The sequence below is a fragment of the Podarcis tiliguerta genome, assembly GCF_965153285.1.
Source record: "Podarcis tiliguerta genome assembly, chromosome: 7".
NCBI classification, from domain to species: domain Eukaryota; kingdom Metazoa; phylum Chordata; class Lepidosauria; order Squamata; family Lacertidae; genus Podarcis; species Podarcis tiliguerta.
In genome coordinates, this window is record NC_139540.1 from 63,564,537 (window position 1) to 63,585,772 (window position 21,236).

General features: G+C 43.8%; 1 protein-coding gene and 1 long non-coding RNA gene across 8 annotated transcripts in view; one reads left to right on the forward strand and one right to left on the reverse strand.

The window, feature by feature from the left end:
* Window positions 1–21,236, forward strand: part of SLC22A23 (solute carrier family 22 member 23) — a gene marked incomplete at its 3' end in the record, with an annotated part of 110,543 nt that overhangs the window by 70,597 nt on the left and 18,710 nt on the right. For 3 of the 7 annotated variants that reach the window (XM_083449453.1, XM_083449450.1, XM_083449452.1), the window contains exons 5-10: window positions 68–195; window positions 2,375–2,491; window positions 8,207–8,309; window positions 11,120–11,352; window positions 14,002–14,034; window positions 15,935–16,058. In XM_083449453.1, coding sequence (XP_083305579.1) covers window positions 68–195; window positions 2,375–2,491; window positions 8,207–8,309; window positions 11,120–11,352; window positions 14,002–14,034; window positions 15,935–16,058 — 738 coding nt within the window. Of the gene's footprint in view, window positions 1–67; window positions 196–2,374; window positions 2,492–8,206; window positions 8,310–11,119; window positions 11,353–14,001; window positions 14,035–15,934; window positions 16,063–21,236 lie in introns of those variants that run through there. The other 4 variants (XM_083449451.1, XM_083449455.1, XM_083449454.1 and 1 more) reach the window with 2 other exon arrangements.
* On the reverse strand, window positions 8,345–15,914 carry LOC310681750. The gene is made up of 4 exons (XR_014513582.1): window positions 15,507–15,914; window positions 12,171–15,000; window positions 11,062–12,103; window positions 8,345–10,863 (listed from the first exon to the last, which is right to left on the reverse strand). It is a non-coding gene; the product is annotated as an uncharacterized lncRNA (long non-coding RNA).

Here is a 21,236-nt window from a genome sequence, read left to right on the forward strand (position 1 = left end):
ATAGGTTCCTGCTTGCTTTAGTTCTTTGTAAGCCTCCACTAACACATTTTTTTTTTCATCTCTAAAGTGTTTTCCCAGAATCCCTTCGGTGGCTGATGGCCACCCAACAGTTTGAAGCTGCAAAGAAGCTCATCCTTCACATCACTCACAAGGACAGGACAAGCACGGAATGTGATATCAAAGGAGTCTTGCCCGGTGAGTGTTTGTCCCTGGGACAGGCTATGAAAATACAAAGATATGAATGGTTTCTACTCTAATAGAACCTTTGGACTTCAACAGAGTGAAATATTATGTTCTTTGGCTTCCTTTGCTTTTGGGAAGGTAACTTATTTCACTCTGGCTTACGAATACGTTCTCATGATTTCATTGGAAGTTTGGGCTTTTCTGCAGTTTGACTTCAGAATGTCCACACAACAAACACAAAGGAGTGAGGGAAACAATGGTTTGGTCCCTCCTCTGAAGTTTTGCTTTAGAGATAAGGTACCATTTCTGAATAAGAGGGATCTGCTTCCCCTATTCTGGTGACATTTTCCTTGATTTTACATTGTTGCTGTTGTTGTTGTTATTACTACTACTTTTTTATTTATATGCTTCCCATCTGACTGGGTTGCCCCAGCCACTCTGTGTGGCACCCAACAGAATATTAGAAACACAATAAAACATCAAACATTAAAACCTTTCCAATACAGGACTGTCTAAGGAAGCCAGGCTTGTTAACTCCCACCTACAGGAATATTGGCTCACTTCTCAGTTCTTAATCTTCTTCTACAGGAATGCAAAGCATCCCAGATATATACTTCTGTGTTGCTAGTTGCAATTATTTTTTGTTGAGTTACTGTTAGGAAACAGGACACATCTGTTTCTGTATTCTTACTGAAGCCAATTGTGCTTGTTCTTTCCCTTCACCTCCAATTTATTAGGCCATCTCAGTAACCCCATATATTAAGCATTTTCCTGTCTGCACTGCTGTAGGAATTCATTGGCAGGGTGGGGGGAGGCATGGGAGGTGAACATAGTAGTGCAATGGGCAACAAACATATTGGATTGCCCCCATCCAAAGTTTGCTAAAGTGAATACTGCACCATCTCATATGAGGAGAGGACAATGACAAATCGCTGAAAGCACATGCTGACTTAAATGTAGATGGCAGTGCATCGCTTAGAAAATAGGAAATAACATTTCTGTTCAATGTACGAAGTAGAAATGTAATATAATGGAGGGGGAAAGTGCTTGCCCACAAAAGGATGGGAAGAAAATGATGACTTCAATGCAGGAAAAAAATGCATAATTGCAAATCACTCTATATTCTTTACACTTTAGCAATTTAATAAGTAAATCACTTGACTCACTATTGAGCTCACCTTCAGCTCCCAAATGGTGTGTTAAACTGAGGAGTACTGCATATTCACTAGTGCAAATTGACCAAGCCCCATCTTTTCCGAAGCAGAAATGTGTACCCCTTTAGCTTCTCTTACAAAACAACCTTACACACCCCAAACAGCTTCTGACACATTTTTATCAAATTTGGAGCCAATTTCTACTGCCCTCATTGGTATGATGACTTGTTCTGCATTGTAGTTTAGCCACAGTGAGGTGGCTTTGAGAGTAAAACTCCCACCACAAGCAATTCACTCATATTTTGGGTACGGCTATGAATTGAGCTACCATGTGTAAATGTTGTAACCCTTAAATGGTCTGTAATAACCCACAACTCACCTCACTGAAAGTGATTGTGCGAATTGGTCTGATGTGGTAGACTTGGATAATGCAGCTCAAATGTTGGATCGGTGGCAGAACTTAAGTAAGCTGCTACCCTCAACAGCACCTGTTTGTTTTGCTTATCGGTTACATTTGTACTCAGCTCTTCCTGCCAGGGCACTCAAAGTGGTATTTTGGGTGTTCCTGGGTGAGCTCCCATCTAAATACTGCCTGGGCCCATTTTGTTCCGGAGATGGCAGCACATCACATGCCTTCATGTGATTATTTGAGTCCATAAATAACTTCCTAGAATCCAGATAATTTTAAATAAGTTCTTAGCCTTTGTGGTTGTAGAAAGAAACTGAGTAAGTCACAGTAGCTTGGTAGAGAGAAGATAAGGATGACTTGGCTCACAGCCTTGCAATCCAAGAAACTAGCAAGGTGTCAACATAGTTTGTGTGCTTGGATGTCCTATGGCCCATGGGACTGGATTCATTGAGTTGGAGGGGGAGGCAAAACAAAGTGGCCTAGATGAACATGGCTTAGGTAGGAATGTGCATGTTGCTTCTATTGTTTTCTGGCAGGCTGTGACAATGCTGCTAAGCCTTTGCTGACACCTCTCCCTCACTTATTTGACCAAGCTCCATTGACCTGTTTGGTTGGCTCCCCATCACAGGCCAGAAATGGTTCCTCATGCCAGGAAGTGACGAACAGGACAACCCGTCACAGAGCGCTAATGGCTTTGCTATCAGGGCGTTCCAGATTGGGGATGAGGGAAGCAGCCAGGCTGGAGGTAATGTATAAGCCCATGTTCTCCAGGCTGCAAGATTACAGAAGTTCTACAAAAGCTCTAGAGGAGCTCACCCTCAAACCCAGGCTTCATGATCAGCAGTCTCACTTGATTCGTTTGTGAATCAGCTGTATCTCTTCAGGCTGCACCGGAGGTAGGGATCAAATGATTGAAAGCTCCCCCGTGTCAAAGGACGTATCCTGCACATGCAGATGGAAATGTAATGAAATTAGAGTTACATGAAAATACCCTTATGTGCCAGGGATAATGCTAGGCTGGAGATTTGTTCCATCGCTTGCTAACTTTTGTATGTGGAGGGGATGTTTTCTATATAGGGAGCACTCAAATATTTGATCCCTTACCTGCAATAAGAAGAAGTAACAGTTCAGCAATCAGGCTGCTTGGCAAAGGAGGGGGTATACAGTGGTTCCTCTTTTGCCTCTAAGGCTGAATTGTCTGATCCACTGATACATCCTCTATGCACAAACACATGTGCACAGGAGAGGGCTGTGGGCATATTTTTGAACAAGCTGCCTCTCTGGCTACATTGATGTGCCCTTTGTTGATATATTTTTCATCTGTGCTCCGTAAAATTGCCTTCGGTTTCCGTCCCACTGGCATCGACAGATACTTTCCCTGCAGATTGTGATGTTTATAATATCAGAGGCACTGTAGGAATTCCTCACCTGCTGGCTCTTGCAATACCTGCCTGTTCTTATCTCCAAACGAGAATCTGATCTGGCAAGACACTGCTAACATTCCAAGAAGCAGACTGGAAATAACTTAGAAAATGATATTGGTGTGTAAGCAACCTTCGGAGCAGCTTGCTGAATAAATATTGAAAAGAGGCAGGTGGAATGGGTTAGGCAGCCAACAAGGTGTGTCCATAGTTCATGTAGATATAATGGAGGCATGCTCATTAATTGTCCATTCTTTAACCTATGGATGCATACTGTCTCTGGGAGCGGATGCTACGGAATACCAGTTTCTGGGAATCATAGGTGAGAGTGCTGATGTCTCAGGTTTTGCTGGCAGGTTTCACATTAGCATCTGATTGTCCACTGTGGGATCCAGCGGGTTCTTCTTATGTTCTTATGCAATTCAGCACATATAAAATACATTTTAGCATCAGTCTAGGTAAAGCTAGGGCTCTAAACCTTTGTAGAGGCTAGGGCTCTGAATTTTGCCTCCTCGACTTGTGGCAGCACAAGACCAGTGTCTCAAATGCAGGCAAACTACAATATAAGAAGAGTTCTATGCACGACTCTTTAACAGTGAAGCTATCCTCCTGAACCATTCAACTTCTGGAGCTCTTCCGATTGTACAACTTTGGTTGTGAAATGGATAAATTAATGGATATAGGCAGTGCTTTTTTTCTTTAAAAAATGTTTAGGGGTACTCTCATTTTCCTACTCATATTGAAATACTGTCCCTCAATGAGGCCAAACTTAGATTCACAAAATGTTTAGGAGTATGCGTACCCCCCAGAAAACAACAACACTGGATATAGGTACAACACATCTTAAGGCACAGGTTTTAAGCTTTTGATGAGCCTTGCCAGGTGATATGTAATGTCCAACATCTCCAAAAAGGAAAATAATAGAACAATTAACAAATTGCACTGGAAGTGGGGTTGTTCAAAACATTATAAATTTAAAAGCAGGTCTTTTTTTAAAAACAACCTCCCCTTCTGCAATTCCAGTTTGCTCGGTTGTTTTGCTAATACCTAGCTATGCCTTAACAGCAGTCGATCATGAGAAATCCAGTGGTGACTCCTCTAAGACTCAGCTGAATTTTCTATTTTATGTTTACAAGGCCTTAAACAGTGGAAGGAATCTGATGAGGTGTGCTTGACAATTAGAGATGCACTTCTTTGTTTATGTTGATGATAAGACCTCCATTGTACTAGTAGAATGAATCTACTGTACTGCATGGCCTGAGCCTCCATGATGAAACAGTCTTGCCGAATCTAAGCAAGTCTAAGTCTGGGGTGTGGGTGGTGCTGTGATCAGAAGGTTGGCGGTTCGAATCCCTGCAACAGGGTGAGCTCCCGTTGCTCTGTCCCAGCTCCTGCCAACCTAGCAGTTCGAAAGCATGCCAGTGCAAGTAAATAAATAGGTACTGCTGTGGCGGGAAGGTAAATGGCATTTCCATGCGCTCTGGTTTCCATCACGGTGTTCCGTTGTGCCAGAAGCGGTTTAGTCATGCTGGCCACATGACCCGGAAAGTAGTCTGTGAACAAACGCCAGCTCCCTCTGCCTGAAAGTGACATGATCACCGCAACCCCATAATCGCCTTTGACTGGATTTAACCATCCAGGGGTCCTTTACCTTTACCTTTAGGTCTGGTCAGTGCCTGGATAGAAGACTGTTGGTGGAAACCCCTGTATGTTGTCCTGAGCCCCACAATGAAGCAAAGCAGTGTAAATGTAACAAACAGATAATATAATAGTAACACATGCAACATACATAGGAATCCTGACCTTATTATTTTGCCCCTATGACTGTCATTGTTTTACACTCTGGTTATGAGAGCATCCTCCTCCTGTAGTCTATTTGACACCGGGTCCCCCACCCCACTCGGGGGACGTGGGTGGCGCTGTGGGTAAAAGCCTCAGCGCCTAGGGCTTCCGATCGAAAGGTCGGCGGCTCGAATCCCCACGGCGAGGTGCGCTCCCGTTGCTCAGTCCCAGCGCCTGCCAACCTAGCAGTTCGAAAGCACTCCCGGGTGCAAGTAGATAAATAGGGACCGCTTACTAGCGGGAAGGTAAACGGTGTTTCCGTGTGCGGCTCTGGCTCGCCAGAGCAGCGATGTCACGCTGACCACGTAACCCGGAAGTGTCTCCGGACAGTGCTGGCCCCTGGCCTCTTGAGTGAGATGGGCGCACAACCCTAGAGTCTGTCAAGACTAGCCCGTACGGGCAGGGGTACCTTTACCTTTACCCCCACCCCACAATATATTTGAGTGTTTTTAAGATAACTCTTCTACAAACTCTGTTCCGGTACCTCCTACTTAATTATAGAAATTCTGAATGCAACCCTTTGAGGGTAACAGGGTAAGTTGTGTGTTTGCTTATAAAATGAGCTTTCTTTGCCCTACACTTCCACAGCAGTAAAGATAAAGAATAGGTGCATGTGTGTACTGATGACTCCTATGCTATTTGGGGCTTCTTATTTTGCAGCAAATGGTATGGTTTATCTGTATGATAGTTTTCCAGCCGCGTCCTCAAATTTGTGCGGTTACAAAGAATGATGCCTGCGGTGTACAGGAAAACCTTCAATAAAGTTTGCAAGAAGATGAGTAAAACATCTTTTTTCCCTTGGGGGCTTTTCCTCACATCACGTGAAGGGGAAATGTCAAATGGAATTTCCTGTGTTTGTAGTGGGGTAGTGGAATTTGACTAATTTACTCTGGGAGAGACTCGTCTTTCTACGTGTTACAAATGTCAAGGAAAAAATGCACAGGGACGGTAAAGCAATGTATTTCACAGGACCAATCAGTTTCACAGGACCAGCCAGTGTGGTGTAGTGGTTAAGAGCGGTAGTCTCGTAATCTGGTGAACCGGGTTCGCTTCCTCACTCCTCCACATGCAGCTGCTGGGTGACCTTGGGCCAGTCACACTTCTTTGAAGTCTCTCAGCCCCACTCACCTCACAGAGTGTTTGTTGTGGGGGAGGAAGGGAAAGGAGAATGTTAGCCGCTTTGAGACTCCTTAAAGGGAGTGAAAGGCGGGATATCAAATCCAAACTCTTCTTAATAAGCTTTGGGGTTATGTTTCTGTGTAAGGGCATGGTGTTAAGCTGACTTTGCAGTTGTATCAGACTTAGGGCAATAATGGCAAATCCTAGGCATGCTAATTTTAATATAGTGCAAAAGAACTCTGGTTACACCAGCCTTCCCCAACTTGCAAATCACTTTTCATATATTAAACAATCTGAGTTACTGTAAATAATAATAAACCCAAGATAGAAGCTGAAGACAAATATTGGGCATCCGTTTGCTAAGGTGCTTTAAATTAAATTCCCCCAACCTGGTGTTCCCCCCACCCCAGATGTAGTTGGACTACAACTCCTATCAGCCTCAGCCAACATGACTGATCGGACTTGTAGTCCGAAACACCTGGAAGGCACCAAGCTGGGGAAAGCTGAGTTACACAAAGGGATCCAAGGAAAATTTATGAAACATCTGCATTTCAAGATAGAAAAAAATACCCCCTCCAAAAAAAATAATAAATCTAATTCCATTGGACTTTCTTAAAATAATTTGAAAAATAAAATCAGGCTTTGGTTCCTTTTACTCCCATGTAAGTCACTGCACAGGGGGGGAAATCACACTGTTTCAGGTGTTTTCCTACCTATATTTTATGGGATCAGAATGTCATTTCTTTTCACCACAGTGAAAGGGGACGAGCAGTTACATGTCTCTTAATTGAGTCAGGTCTGCCTGCCCATCCACAAACTTGTATTTCCCACTGCAAAGAAAACATTTATTGTGTATTATTGCTTAAGGTAAAAGCACAGGTGTTGAGAATGTACTGTACTGCAAATAGGTTAACATTTTTACTTAAATATCTCTACTTGAGATGAAACCTGAGATGAAGGTGAAGGTTACAACTTAGGTGGGCCTGACAAAAAAACCTTGGTTACAGTTACTAGGGAAGGAAACACCTCTGGCAGTTAGCAGTGCTGAAAGTGAATGTCACTGATATAGTTGCACTGATCAGGGGCCTTTAGAAAGGACTAATACGGTTGGAGTACTGAGCGTTACTCAAAAGTCCATACTAGTCTTTGGGTATTTGGGTAAAGACCATTACAGTGGTACCTCGCAAGACGAATACCTCGGAAGACGAAAAACTCGCAAGACGAAAGAGTTTTTCGTTTTCTGAGTTGCTTCGCAAGACGGATTTCCCTATGGGCTTGCTTCGCAAGACGAAACGTCTTGTGCCTTTTTTTTTAAACCGCCAATGCATTCCTATGGGAAACCGTCAATACACAGTGGTGCTTCGCAAGACGAAAAAACTCGCAGAACGAAAAAACTCGCAGAATGAATTAATTTCGTCTTGCGAGGCACCACTGTAAAAGGGGATCCTGCAAGCTGTCTACATATTGGTGGTCAGACACAATAGCCAGCAGAGTAAAAGACCAGACAAAGCACTGTTGGGAGTCAAATGAAACTTGAGTCAGGCAGAGAAGAGCCTTGCAGGTAGAAAGTTGCCAGCCTGAACAACCAAAACAAAACACTTGTCTACCTTCTTTCTCATACAGAAGCCCTTAAAGTCAGGGGAGGATACAAAATTGTCTCCTGGAGAGTTCTAAATGTACAACAAGGCAACTGGGTATTTACAAGCTTACCCTAGTTCTTAATTCCTGACTTATTTCCAATTCTTACACATGCCTACATGCCCGTGCAAAATATAATGAGAGAGAGAGCATCTAATCCTCAAGTTCTGTGAGACTGTAGCTATGAGGACATGGGGGGGGGTACAATTAACTAAGAGTGCAGTCATCGGATCAAGATTAAAGGAGACATACCAAACTCTTCTTTATATTGCACAATCGCCAGACCTGAGAGGTCTATAAGGACTCGAATAGAGTTCACCGTATTATGGAAGTGATGGAGAATCCATATTAGAACATCCATATTGCTGGGTTGCTCTGCCTCATTTCAAAATTAATGATTATTTTCCCCCTGAAAAAGTAAATTGTTACTTTTGTTTCAGAATTGGAGAGAGAACTTGGCAGGAGGCCGAAGAAGGTCTGCATTGTTAAAGTGGTGGGAACCAGGAACCTGTGGAAAAACATCGTTGTGCTGTGTGTTAATTCGTAAGTACAACCATATTCCTGTACAGCGTGTAACATATTGGTGCCCATGGGGCAATGAGGAAAAGGTGAAGAATGCTCTACCTTTTAGCACACAAGCCCAGTGGGGTGATCTCCAACTTAGAGTAGACCTATTGAAATCAGTGGACTTACTCATTTCTATGGATCTTCTTGGAGTATGGCTACAATTGGGTACTCCCTACTGTCTTGGATTTGAGCTCTGGAAGTGAAAATCTGGTTGCTCTTCATTCTCCCAAGTGGTTAGTTCGCCCTTGGGTCAGACTCAAAAGAGAACTGAATGTTAACACCTGCAGTTGTCGCCACCTCTTCGTTGGAATGGGATGTTTTGCAACCGTTCAGAAGAAGCCCTTTCCCTGCCTTCTGTTTTTGCTTTCCAACTCCCTCTCCACCAACTGCTTTCTCCCACTGTTCCATGTTTGTGGTGGGAACACTGGAATACAACTCTAACTGGGGGGAAAGCAGCTTTGTGGGAGGGTTTAATCCACCCTCCCACTGTCTCCAGGTTACATGCTTCCAATACTGCTTCATGGTGGAGAGGCAACAGGAGGGGTATTATTGCAGATTCACACTTTTCCAGTGCATTTTCTGGCGGTTTGTATTATTTGTTAGCAAGTATCACAAAGCAATTTTTGGTGTGTGAAAAACACCGTACATTCAGTGCTGTTAAGGTGAACAGAGCATGATACAAAAAATCAATGGATGTCTCAAGGGGGCAGAGGGAGGGAGTACAAAACATCCAGATCTTCTTGTTAAAAGTGAAGACATCTGTGGGAAATGTTCACCATGACTAAAAGCATTCAAGTTTGCCAAAAGTCTTTGTCACCTGCAACTGGAGCAAAACATTTTGAAATAAAGCAGAGAAATCTCTCATCTCCTCTGGAATTAAAAATTAAAATTCCCATGCTACAGCAGTAAACTAGCTTAGGGGCTGCAGGGCAGACCACGTTGTACACCTTTCTAGCCACTTTCCACCACTCAGGATTTGCCACCTGAGACAGCTGTCCCACTCTGCCTCATGGTAGGGCCGGCCCTGGCTTACACTCAGGGTTGTGTGTATTCTGCAGTCTCATGCAAGTGCAGAAAATGAACTGTATTGGACACTGTGTGTTGAGTCTCTGCTTGCTTTTTTAAATGCGGGTGCCTTCCCTTATTTCGTTGAAGACTGGCTTCACGGTGATATAGTCAATGTCCAGTGAAATATTGCTGAAGAACAGGTCTAGGATTTCTTGTTTTCAGAGGACATGGCTTCAGTATCTTACATAGTTCCTTGTCCTTTGCACCAAACTAGTAAGACTGTATAAGCTGTGCAAAATCAAGCAATTATGTATAAAATAAATTTGTATACCATGTACAGGTCACATAATTGTGAAGCATAACATTTCACAGCCCTGATTAATATTTAACCTAGTACCAATGGTACATTTGATGTTGTATAGAACACAAAAGGTGATATCACCCTAGCTCTCTCATCAGTGGTTGCTAGTTGATATTGCAGCTGCCCTAACCATATGTATGGAACCTGAGCCGCGGTAACAAAACAGTTTCTGTGTAATGTATAAGCGACTCTTCAAGGCAGTGTCCACGTTTGCCTAGCTGTGGCAAGCTACTCTGACCCAGTGGCTTTCCTCTCCACACTCCACACTCATGGATCTTTGAAGTTGCAGGGAAAGTTTATTCAGTGGCAGCGAATACTCTTTGGGGGATCTGTTACTGGCGTGGAATCTCTCCATGCAATACAGAAAATCCCCAGGGCAAGTCACGCTAGATGTTATGGCAGAGCCCTGACGGTAACTGCTTGGACGTGGTTTGCCACAGTAATGTGTAGACCAGAGATGGGAACCTATTGCCCTTCAGATGATGCTAGACTCCACTCCCAACAGCCCCAGCCAGCATGGCCAATCATAAGGAATAATGATAACAACTTGTGAAAGGTCACAGGTTCCTGATTCTTTATATAGACTCTTCCTAAAATCTGACGCTGGCATCTAGAGCAAATGGGAGGAAGAACCATGTTTATCAGATGACTGATAAATGTAACAATAAAATAAGGTAACGGTAAAGGTACCCCTGACCGTTAGGTCCAGTCGCGGACAACTCTGGGGTTGCGTGCTCATCTCGCTCTATAGGCTGAGGGAGACAGCATTTGTCCACAGACAGCTTCTGGGTCATGTGGCCGGCATGACTAAGCCGCTTCTGGCAAACCAGAGCAGTGCAAGGAAACGCCATTTACGTTCCCGCCAGAGCAGTACCTATTTATCTACTTGCACTTGATGTGCTTTTGAACTGCTAGGTGGGAAGAGCTGGGACCAAACAACGGGAGCTCACCCTGTCACGGGGATTCAAACAGCCAACCTTCCGATCAGCAAGCCCTAGGCTCTGTGGTTTAGACCACAGCGCCACCCGCATCCCTAACAATAAAATAAATTGATGTGGAATTCAGATTTTCTCCCTCTACTTTTTGTAAGAGCAAAGCATTTGGGACTAACCTAAGTGTTTTCCCCTCCCTGCATTCCAGCTTTGTGTTGTATGTCATTATCTAAGAGCGGTAGACTCGTAATCTGGTGAACCGGGTTCGATTCCCCGCTCCTCCACATGCAGCTGCTGGGTGACCTTGGGCTAGTCACACTTCTCTGAAGTCTCTCAGCCCCACTCACCTCACAGAGTGTTTGTTGTGGGGGAGGAAGGGAAAGGAGAATGTTAGCCGCTTTGAGACTCCTTCGGGTAGTGATAAAGCGGGATATCAAATCCAAATCCAAACTCTTCTGTTCATCCTTGTGTTTTGTCTCCCAAAGGCTGACTGGCTATGGGATACACCACTGCTTTGCAAAGAGTATGATGGGTCACGAAGATAAGATGTCACTCACCAACAATTTCTATGCGGACTACTATACCATGGCAGGGATAACGCTGGCATCCTGCCTAGCCATGTGCCCTGTGGTCGGATTCCTTGGGCGAAGAGGGGGATTGCTGCTCTTCATGATCCTCACTGCTCTGGCTTCACTTTTACAACTAGGTCTTCTCAACTGTGAGTGCAGGCATCCAATTACTGCATCCCTTCTGTGTGCCTTGGGTTCACTTTGCAAAGCACTGTGTTTCTGATTTGTACAAGGTTTCAAGCCTGCTGCTATTCTCAGCTGTAGGTGGGGAATTCACTTGTAGGGAAGTATTGAGAAAACAAAACAAAACAAAAAAACTAGCTGTGCCAATCTGATTTGGAGAGAGTGAAGTCCTAAACAGGGAACAATGAAAACAAAAATACATGTTGGCCCTTTGTTCCTTTCCCCCCTTAGGGTGGGATTGTCCACATTCCAGCTTTGTCATTGCAGCTGATTGTCCTCCTCTCCACTTTAATTTTTTAGCACTGATTTGCCATGTGATTCTCACCTATTTCATGGAGTGAAAATAGTTCCCTGGAACTCTGAGCATCCAGTATTGCTGAAGAAACTGTCTGTGTGATGAAAAAGTATCATGCAGTAACTGGCACTAGAAAATCCAGCACCTTGGGGTGCAGATATCGTATTGACTCATCCTTGTTACAATAAAACTAATGGCTATAGCAAGGGCCTTTACATTGTTCCATTTTCTTTGCTTGCTTCCTATGCAAATACATTCGTATTGACCAAGCTCAGAGTTCATCAGGTTTGTTTGAGTGGTTTCTTTTTTAAAGCAAATTACTATCTGGCAATCCAATAAATTATTGGTATTGATTAACTTCAGTGCAAGCATCCTAGAACCTTTTCTCCTTTGATTCAAGGCCATCGCTCTCTACATTTGAACTGCACACTTTGACTGTATTCACATATCACATTAAAGCCATAGTTAATGTTTACAATGGTTTAATACAAATGAATGCCATACTAGTGCTCGGTGCATAGAAGTCCCCACTTGGCGGCGGCACTCTTGCTCCTCAGCATGTTGGAACCAACAAACAAAAACCTTGGTTTGCCATGTGATCTGAAATAGTGCTCTTGACTTTCCACTCATTGTTTCTTTGTGGGGAATGAACTGCAAGCCTGAATTTGAATGTTCTGTTGCTTCTGGTGCAGGGAGGAGCAGAGCGAGGACTTTGGAGTAGCATGCGCCAGCACCTGCTCATTCACATTCAGACATAGTCATAAGAAGCTGAGATAGCTCAGTCGGTTGAGACTCTTAATCTCAAGGTCATAAGTTCAAGCCCCAGGTTAGGCAAAAGATTCTTGCATTCTGTGATTCTACGGAACGTGTGTTGTGGTTGAACATGAACCACAAAATTGACCTTTGTTTCTACAAGGTCTGCACACTGGGCAGAGACAGTGTAGGAAAGGAATCCAATTCTTTAAACTTAAAAGTTTTAAGGGTTGCACAGAGAAGAGAAGGTTGGCTGGTGTGCCTTTTTTCCAGCACTGCAAGTAGAAATCTCCCAAATCCTGAGGATTCTGCTGCTGCAGGAGTAGGTTGCATCAACCAGCTATAGGAAGGGAGAACACCCCTGGGCCATTTGAATGCCCCCATAAGGATTGGATGCAGAGGCAATGTCTCTTCCCAGAGTACAAAAAGCACCACTGGGAGCAAACTACTACCAGACTACTTTTACTATGTTCCCTACTTTTAGCCTAGCACTCTCTCCCTTTCAGATGCTAAAAGTGCACCAACTGTGCCTTATGGAAGTTCCCTCAGAGTCTTTAGCGCCTGTTCAAGAGAAATCTGATTGTGGTTGAGGCAGGTCTTCCCAAATGACTGCATGTCTCATGGAGCTTCCTATAGTGTGTCAAATGCATTTTCTTAAGCACAGCTCTTTACATGATTAGCTTATGTGGTACACATGCAGGCTAAAAGACATCTAAAAGCTAAAAACAGCGATGGGGACCCTGTGGCCCTCCATATGTTGTTGGACTCTGCTCCCAGCCTCCCCTCTGGCACGGCCAATGGTTGGAGATCATGGAAGTCGTTCAGCAACAACTGGAGCCCCAGAGATTCCCCATCCCTGCTTCCAAGTCTTATATCTGCTCATTGTGTATATTAACAGTTCGTATGGAAATTGCTCAAACATGCAGAAAATGGAGGGAAAGGCATGGAGAGGAGGATCCCAGTTTATGTTTCGAATCCTGAGATTTACAGTACGACTTCCAAGTGGGAACCTTTGAAATTCTGTCAAGTAAAAGTTTTCAGAGTTCCTGGGTGCCAGGCTTATGCAAAAATTAAAGTTCCATTCATTGTTCATATTGGACGTGCGCACGCGCTTAAATAGCTGATGAATAGTCTTTTGATCTGTTCACTCATTGTTGAGCTTTGGCACAGACAACTTAGTGGGAGGGGGAAAGATTCAGGGTTTTGCTTTCTAAGGAACCCCCTCTGAGAATTACAGCTAATTTTGACTCTTTTTAAAATTCTCCCTTCATTATCAACATAAAGGCCTTTGTTTGGTTTCTGCACTAATTTCAGGCCTAGAAAGCTTCAATAGCGTGCCTTCCATTGTTGTTATCTCTCATTAGAATTCAATCTTTCCATTGGGAATCGGACAGAAAATTGCATGTCCTGTCATGTTGGGTGGAGAAATGGGCTATTTTATGGTGTGATTTGCTTTTTACTTTTTAAATAACTGGCATTTAATTGCCATGTTTTTCTATGCATATTCTTGATGGTTTGTTTTCTTTTTCTCTCTCCTGTTTTAATACATTTGTGCTTCTGAATCCAGTGATAGGAAAATACAGTCAACTTCCAGACTCAGGTATAGTTTTCAAGTCCATTTTCGAATGTGATTTATTTTTGTTGAGCCACGATATTCTGACATTACTTCCGTCCCAACCACAATGCATCTGCACCTCAGGCTCACACACTTCTTTCCTCCCCACCCCAGCTGAATGTCTGAAGCAAGCAATCCCACATTTAGAGAACTGGAGGCACCTCACTAACACTGACAATCAAAACTGTTAGGAAATAATGTAAAATTCATTCATTGAAAAATAGTATGTTTTGAGGTTACAGAAGAAAATGCAAAAGAAATGTGTCTTGGATGTTTTTTTAAATCTGTGATAGCAGATTTGCACACATGCCCCGGTCGATCCTGCAAATATCAAGCAATGGACATGGTTGTGTGAACCAGCCTTCCACAGGCTTCTATATAGGCCAGTAGTATTCTTACACGGGTCTTAAGTGGTGGATAGGAATGAATCAGTCTATTTCCAGTCTGTGTTCACCCGTAAGTCCATTTTACATTAATTTGCAAAAAGCAAAAAAACAAAAACCTGTTAAAAATTGCCCCAAAATTACATTCATATTTAAATATTTAGTTTTAGGCATGTTTTCTCTCAAAATATGCATGTCTAAACCATTTAGATACATTTTATAAGTTGAGAACTGCATTGGAACATTGGGAAAGTCTGGTGCATAGCCAAGTTCTGAGCCACACATTAGACTGGTTGATGCATCTGTAATTGTGGCTGTGCTTCAGTTGGCTAAGGAAAATTGAATATAATATAAACAAAGCTACACCAAGGAAAACATTTCTCCTGCCGTTCTCCATCCCTGGGGAGGGCTAGGTCATCCAGTGGGAGGCAGGTTTTGCCTTCCCTTCAACAGTGTCCAAAAACATGGCACATTACCCTCTCAATAGGAATGAATGGCTACAGTTTACTTATGTGAAATGGTGAAAAGGTTCACATAGGGAACCACTAGTATAATAGTTGAACCTGTTCTCTGTACAGTGGTGCCCCGCAAGACGAATGCCTCGCAAGACGGAAAACCCGCTAGACGAAAGGGTTTTCCGTTTTGGAGGTGCTTCGCAAAACGAATTTGCTATGGGCTTGCTTCGCAAGACGAAAATGTCTTGCGATTCCTGGGGTTTTTTTCCCCTCCCCCCCTTTTTCCCAAGCCCCTAAGCCGCTTAACAGCTGTTAGCTAAGCCGCTTGACAGCTGATGGCTAAGCCGCCTAACAGCTGATCTAAGCCGCTTATCAGCTGATCTAAGCCACTAATAGCCTTTTAGCAGCTAATCCGCTAATCCCTTAAGCCTTTAATAGCCACTAATAGCCTTTTAGCAGCTAATCCGCTAATCCCTTAAGCCTTTAATAGCTGCTAATAGCCGCTAAACCGCTAATAGCGCTAATAGCGCTAATCCGCTAATAGGGTTGCTTCGCAAGACGAAAAAAACCGCAAGACGAAGAGACTGGCAGAACGGATTCTTTTTGTCTTGCGAGGCACCACTGTATTACTGTCTCCTGCATTGTTGTTCTGTGCTGCTGTTTCGTTTTGCCATTGGTTATTTTTGTGTTTTTATACAGTGATTTTGTTGGAATTTGCATGTGTCGCCTCCAGTGCTTGTCCTACTCAGAACAGACTTACGGAAACTAATAAAACTAAGTCATATTCCTTAACTTCAGTAAGCTTGCTTTGAGCAGGACTAGCATTGGCTAGAACCGTATCTGTCTTAAACTGACATACTTTTGCAAACTGCCCTGAGACCAGCCAGTGATGGGAGTGCTATAACCAAAACTAATACTGTAACTAAATGGCTGGTTTTATTTGGACATAATAATAGTGTTTGGTGGAGGGGAGCGGCTTTAAAAGGCCACTACGTATTGATCATGAATGGGATGGAGATTAAGCTTTTTTTCCCATGTGTCTCAAAGGTATGAGCGACACTGTAAAGGACAAATTCTCTACAGCGTTTTCCATCGTCGGTATGTTTTCATCACACGCAGTAGGAAGTCTCAGCGTTTTCTTCTGTGCAGAAATCACACCAACAGTTATAAGGTAAGGCCATGAAAAGCTCACTCAGGCTTGAGGAGACGTTCTGAGGTCTCTTGTTTTTGCATAAGGCAGTCCACTGGTACCTTTTTGGGGTAGTTTTTGGGGATGGACACTTTGGAACCAACTCCATTAAATGATACTTTAACCCTCCCCAATTAGCAGTAAATGGTAGCTTTTGCAGGGAAGGTTCCATCAGTACTGCAACATGGGACAAAAAGAGCTTTTTTAAAAAAAGATATATCCCCATGTGCTGTTTTCTGTTTTCAGGATGCACAGCTGAGTGGGAAATATTTGGGCCAGTTGCTGCCCTCCTATCCCAGGGTTGATATGAGGATGCAAAGGCAAATGGGACTTTGTGCCCAGATCTCTGGATGCATGTTGGGATTCTGTTTTAAAATAATAAGAAATAAAATAAAGGTGGGTTTGTATATTTTTGGTTATATCACTAGAAAAGCAAGCCGCTGAGCACAGCATGGTCATAGAATCATAGAATTGTTGTGTTGGAAGGCAGCTTCCTGCAGCCAATCAAAAGCCACACTTTGGTTTCCAAACATTTTGGAAGTCGAACGGACTTCCAGAATGGATTCCGTTTGACTTCCAAGGTACGACTGTACAGGGGCAGTAATAATAGTACTGTTCAGCCTTCTAAGATTGCTGCAAGGATTGTCGAGATTGTGAACTACATCAGTAAAAACATAAATTAATTCACTTGTTATTGTTTCCTTTTTGTTGCTTGCCACCTTGAGCTCTAATAAGAAAAGGGTGGTATATTAATAAATAAGTAGCATTTTTTTCTCTGTATCAAATTAAGTTGTTCTTACGGATGTTAATGGGATGCAGGTGGCACTGTGGGTTAAACCACAGAGCCTAGGACTTGCCGTTCCGAAGGTCGGCGGTTCAAATCCCCGCAACAGGGTGAGCTCCCGTTGCTCGGTCCCTGCTCCTGCCAACCTAGCAGTTCGAAAGCACGTCAAGTGCAAGTAGAGAAATACGTACCGCTCCGGCCAGAAGGTAAACAGCGTTTCCGTGTACTGCTCTGGTTCGCTAGAAGCGGCTTTGTCATGCTGGCCACATGACCCGGAAGCTGTACGCCGGCTCCCTTGGCCAATAAAGCGAGATGAGCGCCGCAACCCCAGAGTCGGTCACGACTGGACCTAATGGTCAGGGGTCCCTTTACTTTTACCTTTACTGATGTTAATAGGAAACACATTATTGACCTTTAGGTTAATTTTGTGCATCAACTTTGTTGGATTTTTACGAGTGTCGTAGCTCAAGATGAAATTAATAGAAATCTTACCAGCACACATAGTCTTTTCAAATAAAGCAAGAACAAAAAGAAAAATGTAGAGGATGGAGGTCAGTCAATAGCATTTATTAGAACTTCTACTTCCTTTGTCACAAGCAAAAGTCTGGTTGTGGACAGCTCCAAATTCAAGCATCCGGAGTGTGTTTTGTCTCCCAAAAGCTACAACACTGAGAGCTGCAGAATGGAGGCTCCTTGATATAACAGCATTTAGTATGCCGATGCCTTAGTTTTGGTTGGTTCCTCTGGTCCCATGCTGCCAAGTACTTTAGGCATCATTGACGACTTCTAATTCTTTATGCCAAGGAGTTCATTTGTAAAGCTTCTTTCGGGCACTTAACAAAATGAAACTCCTAACCCTGCCACAGTAAACTTGTTGACGAAACAGCTGTGTGTGTTCTTGCTGCTACAAAATGGAACAAGAGAGGGTTTTTTTATATAGAACAGGTTAATTTCGGGAAGAGTGAACGAGCAGGGATGCAAGTTGGCAAAATGGTGGCGGTATTTTGGCTACCTAAGCAGTGTCACTCACAGCCTGAGCATTTGAAATAGAGATAAGGATGTGATTGAGCCAAGGCAGCTAGCAAGAGCTTGGGGATGTGCCCAAAAATGCTTTCCCCCCCCCCCCTTTGTAAGTAAAGAGGAGGAGTTTTCTCAGGAATCCAGTCCTGGGAAGCAGGTGCAGCCCATGTACAGATGTGTACTGTGCCATTGTACATCACTTCTGGGGGCTGGCCAAGGGAGGGGAAGGCATATGCAGCCTTCATCTACCGCAGCCAGATGGTGAATGAGGAGATGGAAGAGGCCTGCTCTGTTCAGCGCTGGCACAACCTGCTATATTTATGCAAAGGCCTCCAGTCATCTGCATCAAACAGTGACATAATTTATTTACATTGGCAGCTCATTCTGGGGGCCGCTATTTGGACTCACTGCAGGGACCGAGTGCTTGTGATGAAGTCTTTGCTAAGCACAAGTCCTTCGTACTAGAAGTACCACAGTGCTTACATCTGTGTATGCCAGTGGAACGGCAGCTCTCAGAATCTGCATTGGATAGCCATTCATGGATGGACTCTCCTAACTGGGACTGGGACAGACAAGAACAGGATAGGGTAAAATAAATCTGGATGCAGTTTTTATATCCGTAGGGATTTCCAGAGTGTGCCGAACTAAGCAGTCTTACGGCTCTGTCAGACGTCTGAGCCCACAGCAAAAAATAAAATAAAAAATGAAGTAGGCTTGAAATGCTCTTCTTGCAGAAAAGAAGGGTGGGTATGATGTTTGTGGGTCTGATTTCTGAGCACTGAAGTTTCTCTTGGCAGGATTGGCCCGGGGGGGGGGGGGAGCAGTGCCATGCCTCCACTCTCCCAACAATGGTGTTGCTGCCATCTCTGTAACAGGAGGTGGCGGCATAGATAATGGTGAGGTTGGGCCTGCTTGGGTGTGCCAGCAGGAGCGTTGGGTTGGCTTTGCATAGCCCTGCCTTACCATCACCCTGCAACGCCCCTGTACTATCCTGGTAAGCAGCCACCGCTCCTGATCGAATGGTTTCATTGTTAGGTCTTCAGTTTTTAGTTGATTAATCCAAGGAATCAGCTGGAAAAAAAATAACAGCATTTAGAGAGAACCTGTTGGCATATTCAGAGCTTTTGACAAAGTTTATCTTTTAATCTATACAACTGTACTGCAAGGTCAAGATGAGCATAATAATAATAATAATAATTTATACCCCACCCATCTGGCTGGGTTTCTCCAGCCACTCTGGGCGACTCTCAACAGAATACTAAAAACACAGTAAAACATCAAACATTTAAAACTTCCCTAAACAGGGCTGCCTTCAGATGTCTTCTAAAATCAGACAGTTGTTTACTTCCTCAACATCTGATGGGAGGACATTCCACAGGGCGGACGCCACTACTGAGAAAGCCCTCTGCCTGGTTCCCAGTAACCTCACATTTCGCAGTGAGGGAAATGCCAGAAGGCCCTCAGAACTGGACCTCAGTGTCCGGGCTGAACGATGGGGGTGGAGACGCTCTTTCGGGTATACTGGGCCGAGGCAGTTTTTCCCCATATTGCCTATGGCCAGCGTTGCACCTGAGACAGTGGTTTCCCTGATGCCATCTAACGAATTTCTGACAGAGAAGTGATTCACACTGGGCACTTTTTGTAGATAAGATGCAGCGCTGTACCAGCTCTTGGATTAATTGGGGAGAGATATTTTAAGCACTATATTCTTTTAAAAATGTGAAGCTACCCAAGCCATGGGTGGCAGACCCCATTGTAGAAGTGGTATTCCTCCCTCTCACACATGGAATGGAATGGAATGCAGGATGGGGCCTGCCGTGACAGGAATTTGTATCATCTGAAAACAAAGTATGATTCCTTCATCTGTAAATGTGTTCAGATTTCATTAATCAACTAAAATTCACCCAGTTGGTCAGCTGAGAGTTCTTTACTCTGATGGCACCCTGTTGACTGACTGAATGATTAACTGACAGGAAGAGAAATATTCAGAATTTTAGAGAGGGAGAATGATAAAGAACCTTCACTAAAAAATGTCTTTTTCAATCACTGTGGTTCCTCATTATTTTTAAGTGGCTCTGTATAAATCTGAGGAAAGCCTGCTCCCTAGTGATGACAAAGGAGAATTTCACAAGTTAAGATTTTTAGCGATCTGGAAATAGAAAGTAGACTCTCGCTCATGAAAGCAACAGATGGGCAATTATAAGTGGTTGCCCTTTGTATATTACAGCCTAGCATAAGTTTCCTCCTTTTCCATCACTGATGTTATTGAGCGGTGTTTGGTGAATTGCTGCAAATTTAAACTAGGCAACATATCCACACTAGTTTCACAATTATAAGACTTCGTTATTTCTGCTTATTTTTTAAATGGCCAGGGTTGGGTTGTGTGGGGTAATTTTTACTCAAAGCATGCAGAACTTGGATTTTCAAGGGCATAAAAATTGATCCTTCTGGATTTTTTCCCCCAACTGGGTGTGAAGGGTAGTAAATATCTGGGGCCATTGAAATGGCCAGGTAAAATCTGAGTAAGATGATGGGGTATAATTGACATGAAATTAACTCTGGCAGAACTCTTAGTTTTTTCCTTCAAAAGTGCAGATAACTTTGAGGAGTACCAATTGAAGTCTAACCCATTTTCATTCTTAGGTGCCTTTTTTATAGCCCTTGCCACCCCTAGGAGCAGGGCCATCTTACCCATAGGTGCTAGGGGTGCGGGGCAACCGGGCACCGGACTCTCAGGGGTGCCAGGCCGAGAGTCCAGGGCCCAAGAGTTGAGTGCGGGGGAAAAGCCTGCCTGTCAGTTGGAGCGCCACAGCAGGCTCTTCTGCTGCGGGCAGCTCTACGCTGCGAGTTCAGGGGCGACCGAGCCAGCAAGACGCTGAGGCGGCCGGTCGGCTCTGCCCTCCTGCGCGCCTGGGACTGGGCAACCTGGGGGGGCACCGGGCGGCTCTTTGCACCCTGGCGCCACATATGCTTAAGACAGCCCTGCCTAGAAGGAGGAGGAGACTAGCTGCTTAGTCCAAAATCTGAGCTATGTCCCATCATGTGCTCCCCCTGCCCCCCCCTAAAGATGGGCAAAATACATTCACAGTAATAATTATATTAGGAATGGAAGGCGAAGAATGTTAAGGTTGGATGGCTGGGGAGCCTCCTTATTCCAACAGGGAACTTAAATTATTATTATTATTATTATTATTATTATTATTATTATTATTATTAATACCCCAGCCACATCTTGGTGGCTTCCAACAGAATATTAAAATACAATAATCTATTAAACATTAAAAGCTTCCCTAAACAGGGCTGCCTTCAGATGTCTGAATCATTTGGGGCTACGGATTGCCATTTTTGACACAGTT